The following is a 12,102-nucleotide window of genomic DNA, read 5'->3' as shown; positions in this document are numbered from 1 at the left end:
TCTCTCTCTCTCTCTCTCTCTCTGATTTCAGGCTGATCAGCAGTATTTTTTGTAAAATTCTCTGAGCAGTTATAAATGTGCTGTACAGTGGAGGAAGGGAAAATGAGGTCACGCCCTCACAAAGGTGTGTGTGTGTGTGTGTGTGTGTGTGCGCGCGTGTGTGTATGTGTGTGTGTGTGTGTGTGCGTATGTGTGTGTGTGTGTGTGTGTGTGTGTGTGTGTGTGTAGGTGGGTATCCTGCAGGTACAGACAGAAATAGACTGAGTGTACATCTATCATTCCTTCTCAAGAGTTTATGTTTTGTTCTTTATGTCTCCTTTTGTCCATACTTCTGTTTTTCAGCACACACCTCTGTCCTGTTCTCTTCATCTCATTGTCATTTGAAGTGTGTGTGTGTGTGAGTGTGTGTGAGTGTGTGTGAGTGTGTGTGTGTGTGTGCACGCCTGAATGCTCGCCATGTTTTGTCAGTTGCTCAGTCATGTTTCAAACTTATCAACTGCAGCCAGTTTCCATGGTAACATCTCTGAAGAGAGAAGAGAAACAAGAGGAGTCACTCTGTATGTGTGTGTGTGTCTGTGAGTGTGTGTGAGTATGTGTGTCTGTGAGTGTGTGTGAGTGTGTGTGTCTGTGAGTGTGTGTGAGTGTGTGTTAGAATACATAGAATATCAGCCATTTGAAAGAAAACTAGAATACAGTAAGAACAGAGACAGACAGAGATGGAGACAGAGAGAGAGAGAGAAAGAGAGAGAGAGAGAGAGAGAGAGAGAGTCAATAAGCATGTAACACAGTTTGGTTGCCATGGAGACAGCAGAAGAGTGAGCTGCACTTTGTCAGTCTGTCTGCAACTCACTCTCACTAACTCACCCGAGAGAGAGAGAGAGATGGAAATGTCCATCTTCTACATTCTCATATTCACGTCACTGTATTAATCCTTACTTATTGCTCTCTCTCCTCCTTTTCCTTGTTTAATTTCCTGTTCTGTTTGTCCACGGTGATGGTGACTGACAGTGACGGTTCAGCAGTGAGGTTTGAGGAAAGAATAAATTTTATTGAATATGAAGAATTGCTTTGAGTTTCACACTTATGAGAGATACAGAGTGAGTATAAAAGACAATTATTATTCCTAAATACACCATGTTCACGTTACGGCACGTTCACGTCATGTGGAATTACAGCAAACACGACACTCCGAGCACTTCATCTCCTCAACTGGGAAAATCAGTGTTTCCATGGCAACACACCCAACACCAAGGACACACACTGACCACGGTGATGGTTTAATATATATATATATATATATATATATATATATATATATATATATATATATATATATATATATATATATGCTACATGCTAAAAAGCTAAAGTGCACTACACTATGGATGATGAGGTCATCAGCTGAGGATGATGGGAAGGTGTGAGTTTAACCCCGACAGCGAGAAGGTTCCAGATTCCAGAAAATTCCAAGTTCTATGGAGATGTGAGTCAGAAACTCGTCTTTACCGTAATTCCCATATGTCGTGAACAGCGCTGTGAGACAGTCAGTGATGATGTCATAATGAGCCTAAAGTATTTCATCTTTCTTCATCTTTGTGTTCGATTGTCAAGGGACATAAAGCGGACAAAATGTCCAACTCAAATCACACACACACTTACACACCCCTCCTCCAGCAATATAGTCTTTTAAGAGAGCGAGAGAAAGAGAGAGAGAAAGCGTGTGTGTGTGTGTGTGTGTGTGTGTGTGTGTGTGAGGCCACTTTTAGCACAATAATATCCTGTGTTATTTCCACACAGTCCTGTTCACACAACTTGGAAGTTAAAATACACAAATGTAGGGTTGGAAAATTAGCAAAGTAACACAATGACATCGTCATCATCATCATCATCATCATCATCAGTAACAGTGTCATCAGCAGCTCTGACATCATTCCTACATCATCATCACAATTAACATCTGAACTGGCTGCGTCCCAAACGTCACTGTGTGATAAAATGTACTTATTAGAAGTAATTCTAACTGCAGTACGCACTAAAGATGTTCATTAGAACGGGTCTTTATTAGAACAGGTATTCATTAGAAAGTGAGGTTTGGGACAGTGTTGGCGTTAAAAAAGAGTCACTAGTAAAGAGAACACCGTATTTAGGGGTCACATGATTAGCTAGTCCTGCTAGCCAGTTAATTAAAAAAGAGGAGCTATCAGATTGAGTATAATTAGCCTGGTAGCTAGTTAACTGCTCTTTTATTACTTTGTGTTTGAGTGTTTGGCACAGAGGCCTACAGTGGCCATGACTCCAGAGCAGGAACGAACGCTAGTGTTTGGGAATTGCTCATTATTCCATTCAACTAAATGACTTTCAGCAGCATCTGTCTCACACTATCTCACTGCCTCAGTCAGCACTCCGTCTCACTCTGTCTCACTCCGTCTCAGACTGTCTCACTCCGTCTCACTCTGTCTCACTCCGTCTCAGCCTGTATCAGCCTGTCTCACTCCGTCTCGGCCTGTCTCACTCAGTCTCAGCCTGTCTCACTCCGTCTCGGCCTGTCTCACTCCGTCTCACTCTGTCTCACTCCGTCTCAGCCTGTCTCACTCTGTCTCACTCCGTCTCAGCCTGTATCAGCCTGTCTCACTCTGTATCAGCCTGTCTCACTCTGTCTCACACCGTCTCAGCCTGTCTCACTCTGTATCAGCCTGTCTCACTCTGTCTCACACCGTCTCAGCCTGTCTCACTCCGTCTCAGCCTGTCTCACTCTGTATCAGCCTGTCTCAGCCTGTCTCACTCCGTCTCAGCCTGTCTCACTCTGTATCAGCCTGTCTCAGCCTGTCTCACTCCGTCTCAGCCTGTCTCACTCTTTCTGTCTCACTCCTCGTGTCCTGCTATGTCTTAGTCCATCTGTCCTCTGGCACTTTTTAGTCTGTAGCAGTGTGTTTTAATAATACAGTCTCATCACATTCTGTCCTTCTTAGTTTCTCAAAAATTGTTCATAAAGCAATTGGCCCAAGTTTCTCACTGTATCTCTCAGCTCTGTCTCACTCTACTTCACTCTATCTTACTGTTTCACTTGTTCTCACTTGGTCTCACTCCCGCTCTTTCTCTGTTTAAATCCAACTCTCAGTCTGCTTCTGTGTCTCGTTCCATCTCAGTCCAGAAAGAATGTCCCAAAGGTCTTACTCTGTCTCCGAGGACCTGCTGCGTCTCCACAGTGATACGGAGGCGTTGGCTTTTCTCTATAAGGCTGACAACAGTGTGTGTGTGTGTGTGTGTGTGTGTGTGTGTGTGTGTGTGTGTGTGTGTATTTACACCGATTCTCAGAATGATTCCAGTCTTTCCTTAAAAGTCCCACAGATGGTCTGAACAGTTTTCCCGGCCTGGATAATTTTCTCGTTTCATTGGTTGCTCAGTGTAAACATCGCCGTCACTGTTCAGTCGTATAAATATAAAGTTTGTGCAGTTTGTCTTAGTGTAAGGACACGAGTAGTTTCTACCCTGGATTGAGATACAACAGCTGAGTGCTAGAATAAAATGGATATATTATTAAAGTAAATAGAATCTACCACTGGACTAAAACAGTGAAAGCTTTAGCGCTAATCTAACACTTTAGAACTAAACGGAGGTAATTTACACAAAAGTCTTTTTGCAAACAAAAATGACATTATATGGCATCGAATCTGGAGTCTGTAGATCAGAAGATGATCATCAGTGATGATCACATCTCATCGCAGTGGAGGTGATTCGCCGTGTCGCTCCGAGCAGCAGAAATGTTCAGCAGCCCTTAAAGAAATAAAACTCAATAATGAAACATCACTGCTGCTCGAGCTTCTCTCTGTCTCCCTGTCTGTGTGTCTCTCTCCCAGCATCACGACAGGTCTCCAGGCATTTCTGTTGCTGGCTGAGGAGGAGGAGGACGGAACATCACGCATTCTTTCTTTCTTTTTTCTTCCACCTTTTGTCTGTTCTTCATCGATCAGAAGCTGACCAGAGCGTAAACCATGCTGCAAACAGAGAGACAGAAATCGGCCATGACTCACTCCTCCAACATTAAACAGTGAAGTGATTCAATTCAAACTCAATGCAGAACACACTGTTTAAGGGTGCTTTTGTGTGTGTGTGTGTGTGTGTGCGTGCTTAACTCTCAAGTTTTACCTGTACAGGTAGTAGAAGAAGGAGAGCAAGTAGAAGCCCAGTTTGCACCATGACTCTTTTTGGCAGTAATTAAGAATATCTGCGTTCATCACACTGACGGGGTCGTACATCACCTCAGAGCCGTCAGCTGGCCGGTGGAAAAACCTGCAGAGAGAGAGAGAGAGAGAGAGAGAGAGCGAGATAGTGAGTCTGACTTTCTGTCTGTCTGTCTTGGTAAAATTGTGTGTGTTTGTCTTTCTGTCTGTTTGTATGTCCCTGTCAGTTTATGTGTCTGTCTGTGTGTCTATGTTGCAGCCTGGACAACTACACACATATGATTAATGGGAAATCATGAATAAAAGTTACATTCTGTCATTTATAACACACAGAATACAATAAACTTCAAATCACACTATCACACAGTTGCTCAGTAACACAGTAAAAAAGTCATTCAGTAACATAGTTGCATAGCCACATGATAACACACTAACAGCTGCATAGTAATAAAGTAACTCAGAAACATAGTCTCTCAATAACACAGTAACACAGTCACATGATAACACTGCCGTGCAGTAACACAGTAACACAGTCACTCAGTAACACAGTAACACAGTAACACAGTCACATGATAACACTGCCGTGCAGTAACACAGTAACACAGTCACTCAGTAACACAGTAACACAGTAACACAGTAACACAGTCACATGATAACACTGCTGTGCAGTAACACAGTAACACAGTCACTCAGTAACACAGTAACACAGTAACACAGTCACATGATAACACTGCTGTGCAGTAACACAGTAACACAGTCACATGATAACACTGCCGTGCAGTAACACAGTAACACAGTAACACAGTAACACAGTCACATGATAACACTGCTGTGCAGTAACACAGTAACACAGTCACTCAGTAACACAGTAACACAGTAACACAGTAACACAGTCACATGATAACACTGCTGTGCAGTAACACAGTAACACAGTCACATGATAACACTGCCGTGCAGTAACACAGTAACACAGTCACTCAGTAACACAGTAACACAGTAACACAGTCACTCAGTAACACAGTAACACAGTCACGTGATAACACTGCCGTGCAGTAACACAGTAACACAGTCACTCGGTAACACAGTTAGACAGTCACATGATAACACTGCCGTGCAGTAACACAGTAACACAGTCACATGATAACACTGCCGTGCAGTAACACAGTAACACAGTCACTCAGTAATACAGTAAAATGGTATCACAGTAACAGTCATACAGTAACCTAGTCACGGTAACAACCATGTAGTGACACAGTTACGCAGAAACACTGTCATACAGTAACACACAGAGTAACACAGTCATACAGTAACACACACAGTAACACAGTCATACAGTAACACACACAGTAACACAGTCATACAGTAACACACACAGTAACACAGTCATACAGTAAAAGTCACACATTAAAATTGTAACAAACATTAACAGCTGTATTCATTATTCAGTACTTCATTACAGTGAAGAGGAAAAGCAACAGTGGTGTCCAGTTTACTGTACTGTGTGTGCGTGTGTGTTTGTATGTGTATGTGTGTGTGTGTGTTTGTATTTGTACATGTGTGTTTGTATGTGTGTATATGTGTGTGTGTGTGTGTGTGTGAGTGTGTTTACCTCCACATGTGGTAGAAGAGCAGGGGGATGTTGAGACCAAGTGTAACCCACTCACCAGCACACAGGAACATCAGACAGAACAAACCATGGATAGAATATTCAGGAACCACCAACTGAAACACACACACACACACACACACATTACAACAGGTCCTTCATATACTATGTTCTGCCTCACTCACAGAATGAGGATAAAAACCTCCTGTGTGTGTGATGTGTGTAGAGAAAACATGAACATGTTTCACAACATTCATAAAGTTTAGTGATAAAGAAAATAAAAATCTGAATCATGAGGCACTTACCCTCCTGAGTAAGTTGCAGATTCTCTCGATGTTCAGGATTCTCTCTCTCTACACACACACACACACACACACACACACACACACACACACACAAAATGCAACATCATTTACTGTACAATACAGCGTGTGTGTAGGTGTGTGTGTGTTTACTGAGTATCAGACTCTTGGTCCAAAAGGGTGGAGCTTGAGTTAAAACAAATTAGTTCAAACTTAATACTATGACATCATCACTGGCTTTAATTTCTCCTCTTCATGTACTGATTAGCATTAAATACTGGCTTAAATTACATAATGTACTAGTTTAGCAACATTAGTTAAGCTAACCAAACACAACAACATTGTCCAGCTAGCTAGTTGTCTTAGCTAATGTTAATGTGAGTGTTAATCTCCAGCAGTATCTGACATTTAAAAAAGTTCAGAGACAGCTAACTGTTATATTGTGTTTAATTAATACTTTAAGAAAGTAAAGACTAGTAGTGATGTCATACGATCAACTATGTGATTGGCTGGTGTGTGTGTGTGTGTGTGTGTGTGTGTGTGTGTGTGTGTGTGTGTGTGTGAGTACCGCTCTGGTCGGGTTGCTCTGGTCGATGGGGTTTTTAAAGTCAGTTCGCAGTTCATCAAATGCAATGATCTAAAACACACACACACACACACACACACACACACACACACTTGTCATTTTGAGTCATTTGTCATTAAAACAGCACTGTGTTCCAATATTCCTTCCCTAGCGATCCAGAAGTATGTGTACAAGTGCACAAGCAGAAACGAACATTACTACAGACACACACGTGCCTTGTTGAGTGTGTGAGGAGTTTCAGTGTTGCTCTTTCTGTGACAGACGTACTGACGTGATTGAGAGGGACGTACAGACGTGTAGACGTACACGAGGATGCAGGAAGTGTGTGTGCTGAGAGTGCTGCAGCTCCCTGACTATCTGGATTCATTTAAATTAAATTTTAATTTTAATTTTAATTTTATATCTGGATTTCTGTAAAGCTGCTCTGTGACAGTGTTCACTGTAAAAAGCGCTATACATATAAAATCGAATTGAACTGCAACTGCTAAGATAATAATAATAATAATAATATATAGATATATTATATATTGATTATTATATATTTTATTATTATATAAATATTATATATTAGTAATAATATAATATATAGACAAATAAAAAAACACCTAACTTTAAAATTGAGTATTTTGTGTTTATAGGTTTGTATATCAGAGATAATATTCCTTTTATATCACAGTGATTTGCAATTATGATTACAATTTTTAATTTATTAATAACTGTTTATAGCTGCTGTAACGTAGTCAATAGCAGGGAGTAACTCCTGTATCGGGACACTCCTTCCATAAATATTAAATAAACAGCTTTTTACAGACAGCTTTACCATATCGATGATTATATTCTTTTCTTTGTTGTATAACATGTTTTTAATCAGTTTTCATGCTTAGATTCTGTGAATGAGTTGTTACTACGGAAACGATAACGTGTGCATTAATATAAACCTGTCCTTCATGATACGCTTGTAACTATTGTCAGAGCCGTGCTGTTACAGAAAATTAATCAACGTTTGATTCCAGAATTTAACTGTGCTGCATCATAATTATTGTAACCAACACACGTTCTCTGTTAAAAGAAAAATTATTTGACTGTCATTCAGGTTTGACGTCAAAGAGCACGCCACACGTACGCTACTTAAAATTCCAGCAATCCCAGCGTACAACACCTTCCCACGTCCCTGGGTGTGTAGGCGTGTAGACACACAAACATACAGACGTGTTGGAGTTATGACGAGTGAGAGTTCTTTACTTCTGTCCACAATCAGCAAATAAAAAAACACTTTATCTGCTAATTTTAAATCACTTTCTGTTCTCTGATATCAGCAGTGACATCATCAGCCTTGGGCTAGAGGCTCTCAGAGGCATGTCCTCGTGCAGCGGCGTGAAAGTCCCACCTACTTTATAATCACCATTAACAAGATGCCTCTGAATCTGAAAGTGAAGTGATGATCTAGCAGTGTGAGCAGCTCAGCCTGTGTTTTGGTAGGAGGTCGGACTAAGCTGGATTTTCAGTGGGTGAGTACTGAACGCTGAGATTACCAGTGAAAAACATTTTCAGAAAACAGTTTGTGAGATTTTTCCTGGTTTTGTCTTTAGCACCTGAGTGTTTCATGCTCGGTGCTACGCCGCATTAAACCACACTGCGTCTGTGTCGCCGCTCTGGGTTCTGAAAACTACTAGATTATCTAGCGACAGTAATCCACTTTTTCAGTGGGAAACATCCCAGCGCTAAACTACGACAACACTAACAGGACAGACAGTAAATAACACGCCACCAGCAGGGGGAGCTGAAGAGCTGCTTTAGAGACAGAACACCTGCTATAGAGTACAAAAAAATGAAGCTCTGCTATTTCATCATTATGTGTTATTGAAGGCTTTTATTTGTCACATATACATTACAGAACACTGAAATTCTTTTCTTTGCATATGCAGCTTGTTAAGTAGAGCACAGGGTCAGCCGCGATACGGCACCTGGAGCTGAAGTGGTAGCTTGATGGTGCTGGGGCTTGAACCCCAACCTTCTGATCGCGAACTCAGAGCCTTTCACCCCTGCTCCATCACGCTCCATCACTCCTCAATCGCTCCTGTTTAAGCCGCTGCATCACCATTTCACAGAGAAACCTGCGTCTGACTGCGGCAATGCTTTCCGCTTAAAAATCCAGCACTCATTACTCTTTACATAACCCACATCACTGGAGCTGATACATTTACAGAATGGACCCTTAAGATGAATAAAGTGCACTAAACCAAGGGGAAGTGTTAACAGCAGGATTGGAGCACAGCTGGAGGGTTATGACATCATCAATCAGCATCAGATTCACTTCAGGAATGATGATAGTGACTGAACTTTATTCAAAAAAATGTCAAATTCACATCATGTATACACACACACGCACACGCACACACACACACACACACATATATATATATATATATATAGACACACACACACAGGTTTCCACGCCCCAGCAGTTTCACCCCGTTTCCTTTCTCTCTCCCTTTGCATTTGATGTTCTGTAAACAGATGCAGTTTCCATGGTGACTGCATGAGCCCCAAAGTGGGCGCCATGGTTACTACAGACACAATCTGATTGGCTGAGAGGGAGGAGGAGAGGAGAGGGGGAGGGGGGCAAATTATAGTTTAATAAGCACGCTCAATAACATGGTGTGTGTGTGTGTGTGTGTGTTAAATATCTCAAGAGTCTCCTGAGTAAATTTCATTCTGATTAATTCTGCTGTACAGCAGTGTTTATACAAACTGTCTGTCTTCCTTTTTCTGTCTTTCTGTATTTGTATCTTTCTCCCCATCTGTCTGTCTCTCCGTCTGTCTCTCCGTCTGTCTCTCTGTCTGTCTCATAGTCTAGCTTTTCCTGTCTCTGTTTTCTCTCTGTTTGGTGTAGATTTATTGGTGTGTCGGGTTGCAGTATGACACAAAGCATCAGGAAAACAGTGAGAACAACAAAAATAACAGCAGCCATGATAATGAATATAATAATGCTCTGTCTGCTCTTTACTGTAGAGATCATGCCACAGTCCCTGCTTTTGAAGTATACACACACACACACACACATATACACACACCTGCGCACGCTCACACACACACTCACACACATATACACACACCTGCGCACGCTCACACACACACACACACACTCACACACATATACACGCACCTGCGCACGCTCACACACACACTCACACACACACACACACACACACACACACACACATATACTCGCACCTGCGCACGCTCACAGACACACACACACATATACACGCACCTGCGCACGCTCACACACACACACACACACACATACACATACTCACACATATACTCACACTCGCACACATATACACGCACATGCACACACACACACGCACACACACACTCGTTATGTCACACAGTTGGGACTCCATCACCTTCCTTTTGCTCTGTTTGTCTCTCTTTTAGGATCAACAGGTCATCTGTGCTTGTGTGTGTGTGTGTGTGTGTGTGTGTGTACGCTCCATGCTCACCTGCCAGATGACAAAGAAGATAAGTGCAGCACACAGGACGAGTGTGAGCATATAGCAGAAGGCGGCGAAGGTGAAGGCCATCGCTGTTCCAGAGGCCAGCGTGACAATCGCTCCGGACGAGAGAGAGAGACAGACTCACCTGTCTCCCTCTCTCTCTCTCTCTCTCTCTCTCTCTGTCTGTCTGTCTGTGTCTCTTCTTTACTATGTCTCACTCCCCTCTTCCAGTCCACTGTCCCCTTGTCTGTCTCTCCTTCACTCGTCTATCTGGCTACCTGAGAGAGAGAGACAGTGTGAAGCAGTCCCTCTTTCCTTCCTGTGTGTGTTCTCTGATTTCCTCAGCACATGAGCCTGACAGACCGTGTGTGTGTGTGTGTGTGTGTGTGTGTGTGTGTGTGTGTTGTCTAGGCTCCTCCTTAAGCAAAACTACTACAGCTGATTGGTCGCCCCCTCATCTCTCTCTCTCCCTCTCTCTCTCTCTCTCTCTGTCTGTCTTTCTGTCTGTGTGTTAGCATTTAAACAATGCTCAGGTGATGCTCTAGAGTCAGATTCATGTCCAAATTTACACCAAATTCAGACTCAAGTGTGTGATCAGGGGCAGGACACACACACACACAGATAGACACACACACACACACAGATAGACACACACACAGACACTACAAATGCTATTAATATTACTGTGCATAGTGAGTGGATGAGGCTTCAGGCTGTGTGTGAAAGCAGTGAGGAAAATAAAAAGTAATAAATGTATGACAAATCATTTATAAAATCAAATTCATATCTTTATTAGTCACAATGTAGTGAGAATAAAACGTTTAATGGAATTCATGCTCAGACACGACAACACGCCAGAAATGTGCAACAAAAGAACATTTTTACAATTAATTATTTATACAGAGAATAATAATAATAATAATAAGAAGAAGAAGAAGAAGAAGAAGAAGAAGAGGTTTGTTGTAATAGTGAAAGTGTCACAAGTGTGGACTCTGTGTATGTGTGTGTATATGTGTGTGTGTGTGTGTGTGTGTAATACTAGTTGCACTTGTCTCAGTGCACTACATATGTTACTGCAGAGCGCCACCTGCTGGATATTATTACATATTTACCAACTAACTAAAACTACAGACTCACACACACACACACACACACACACACACACTTCACACTTCAGATGATAGAAGGGGATTAGGTCCTGGGAAGTGAACAAGGGGAAGTGAATAAACAGGACTGGAACACGACTCCACAGCCCTGATCATTTCTTCTACATTCCTTTATTTTGGTGAGGACTGAGGAGTCTTCTCTCCACCTGTATTAAACCTCACACTCATCTCTGATCATTATTCATTCTGCAGACGTGTGCAGCTGCTCGGTCATTAATTAATCAGGAGCTCCTCCACCGTGTCCCACTTTCACAAGAAAGCAGAGACAGTGAGATGAGATGAGGAAATAAAACCATAACAAATAAAACCTGTCTGTTAATGACGTCACAGGGATCGTCAGAGCCGCTCATACGAGACACTGCAGCACCGAAGACAGACAGACAGTTAGAGAGAGACAGAGAGAGACAGTTAGAGAGAGACAGTTTTAGAAGAAGAAGTGAAGTGACTTGTGGCCAAGTACGGTGACCCATACTCAGAATTTGTGCTCTGCATTTAACCCATCCAAGTGCACACACACAGTAGTGAACACACACACACACCGTGAACACACACCTGGAGCAGTGGGCAGCTTTTTTTGCTGCGGCACCCGGGGAGCAGTTGTGGGTTCGGTGCCTTGCTCAAGGGTCTCACCTCAGTGGTGGTATTGAGGGAGAGAGCGCTGGTCATTCACTCCCCCACCTACAATCCCTGCAGGACCTGAGACTCGAACCCACAACCTTCAGGTTCACCTTCGGGTTACAGGTCCGACTCTCTATCCA

The 12,102-nt window shown here is 42.4% G+C and overlaps 1 protein-coding gene across 1 annotated transcript; it reads right to left on the bottom strand.

Annotated features, from left to right (window-relative positions):
• Nucleotides 1–1,354: 1,354 nt before the first annotated feature.
• Nucleotides 1,355–10,561, bottom strand: cnih2 (cornichon family AMPA receptor auxiliary protein 2). Its single transcript, XM_026912068.3, has 6 exons — nucleotides 10,185–10,561; nucleotides 6,658–6,726; nucleotides 6,093–6,140; nucleotides 5,791–5,903; nucleotides 4,147–4,290; nucleotides 1,355–3,995 (listed from the first exon to the last, which is right to left on the bottom strand). Exons 1-6 carry the CDS (start codon nucleotides 10,263–10,265, stop codon nucleotides 3,968–3,970), a joined length of 483 nt encoding a protein of 160 aa, XP_026767869.1. The 5' UTR covers nucleotides 10,266–10,561; the 3' UTR covers nucleotides 1,355–3,967.
• Between the last annotated feature and the right edge of the window lie 1,541 nt (nucleotides 10,562–12,102).

This window comes from Pangasianodon hypophthalmus, chromosome 17, assembly GCF_027358585.1.
Source record: "Pangasianodon hypophthalmus isolate fPanHyp1 chromosome 17, fPanHyp1.pri, whole genome shotgun sequence".
Taxonomy (NCBI): domain Eukaryota; kingdom Metazoa; phylum Chordata; class Actinopteri; order Siluriformes; family Pangasiidae; genus Pangasianodon; species Pangasianodon hypophthalmus.
The sequence above is the reverse complement of the archived record's forward strand: the minus strand, read 5'-3'. Positions and strand labels throughout refer to the sequence as shown.

Bases quoted from the DNA above. Each gene is read 5' to 3' on its own strand.
- cnih2 (XM_026912068.3), bottom strand. From the start codon at position 10,265: ATGGCCTTCACCTTCGCCGCCTTCTGCTATATGCTCACACTCGTCCTG. The intron at 6,727-10,184 runs GTGAGCATGGAG...TGTGTGTTTTAG, and splicing joins TCTTCTTTGTCATCTGGCAG to ATCATTGCATTTGATGAACT. The intron at 4,291-5,790 runs GTAAACACACTC...CTCTCTCTGCAG, and splicing joins CTCTTCTACCACATGTGGAG to GTTTTTCCACCGGCCAGCTG.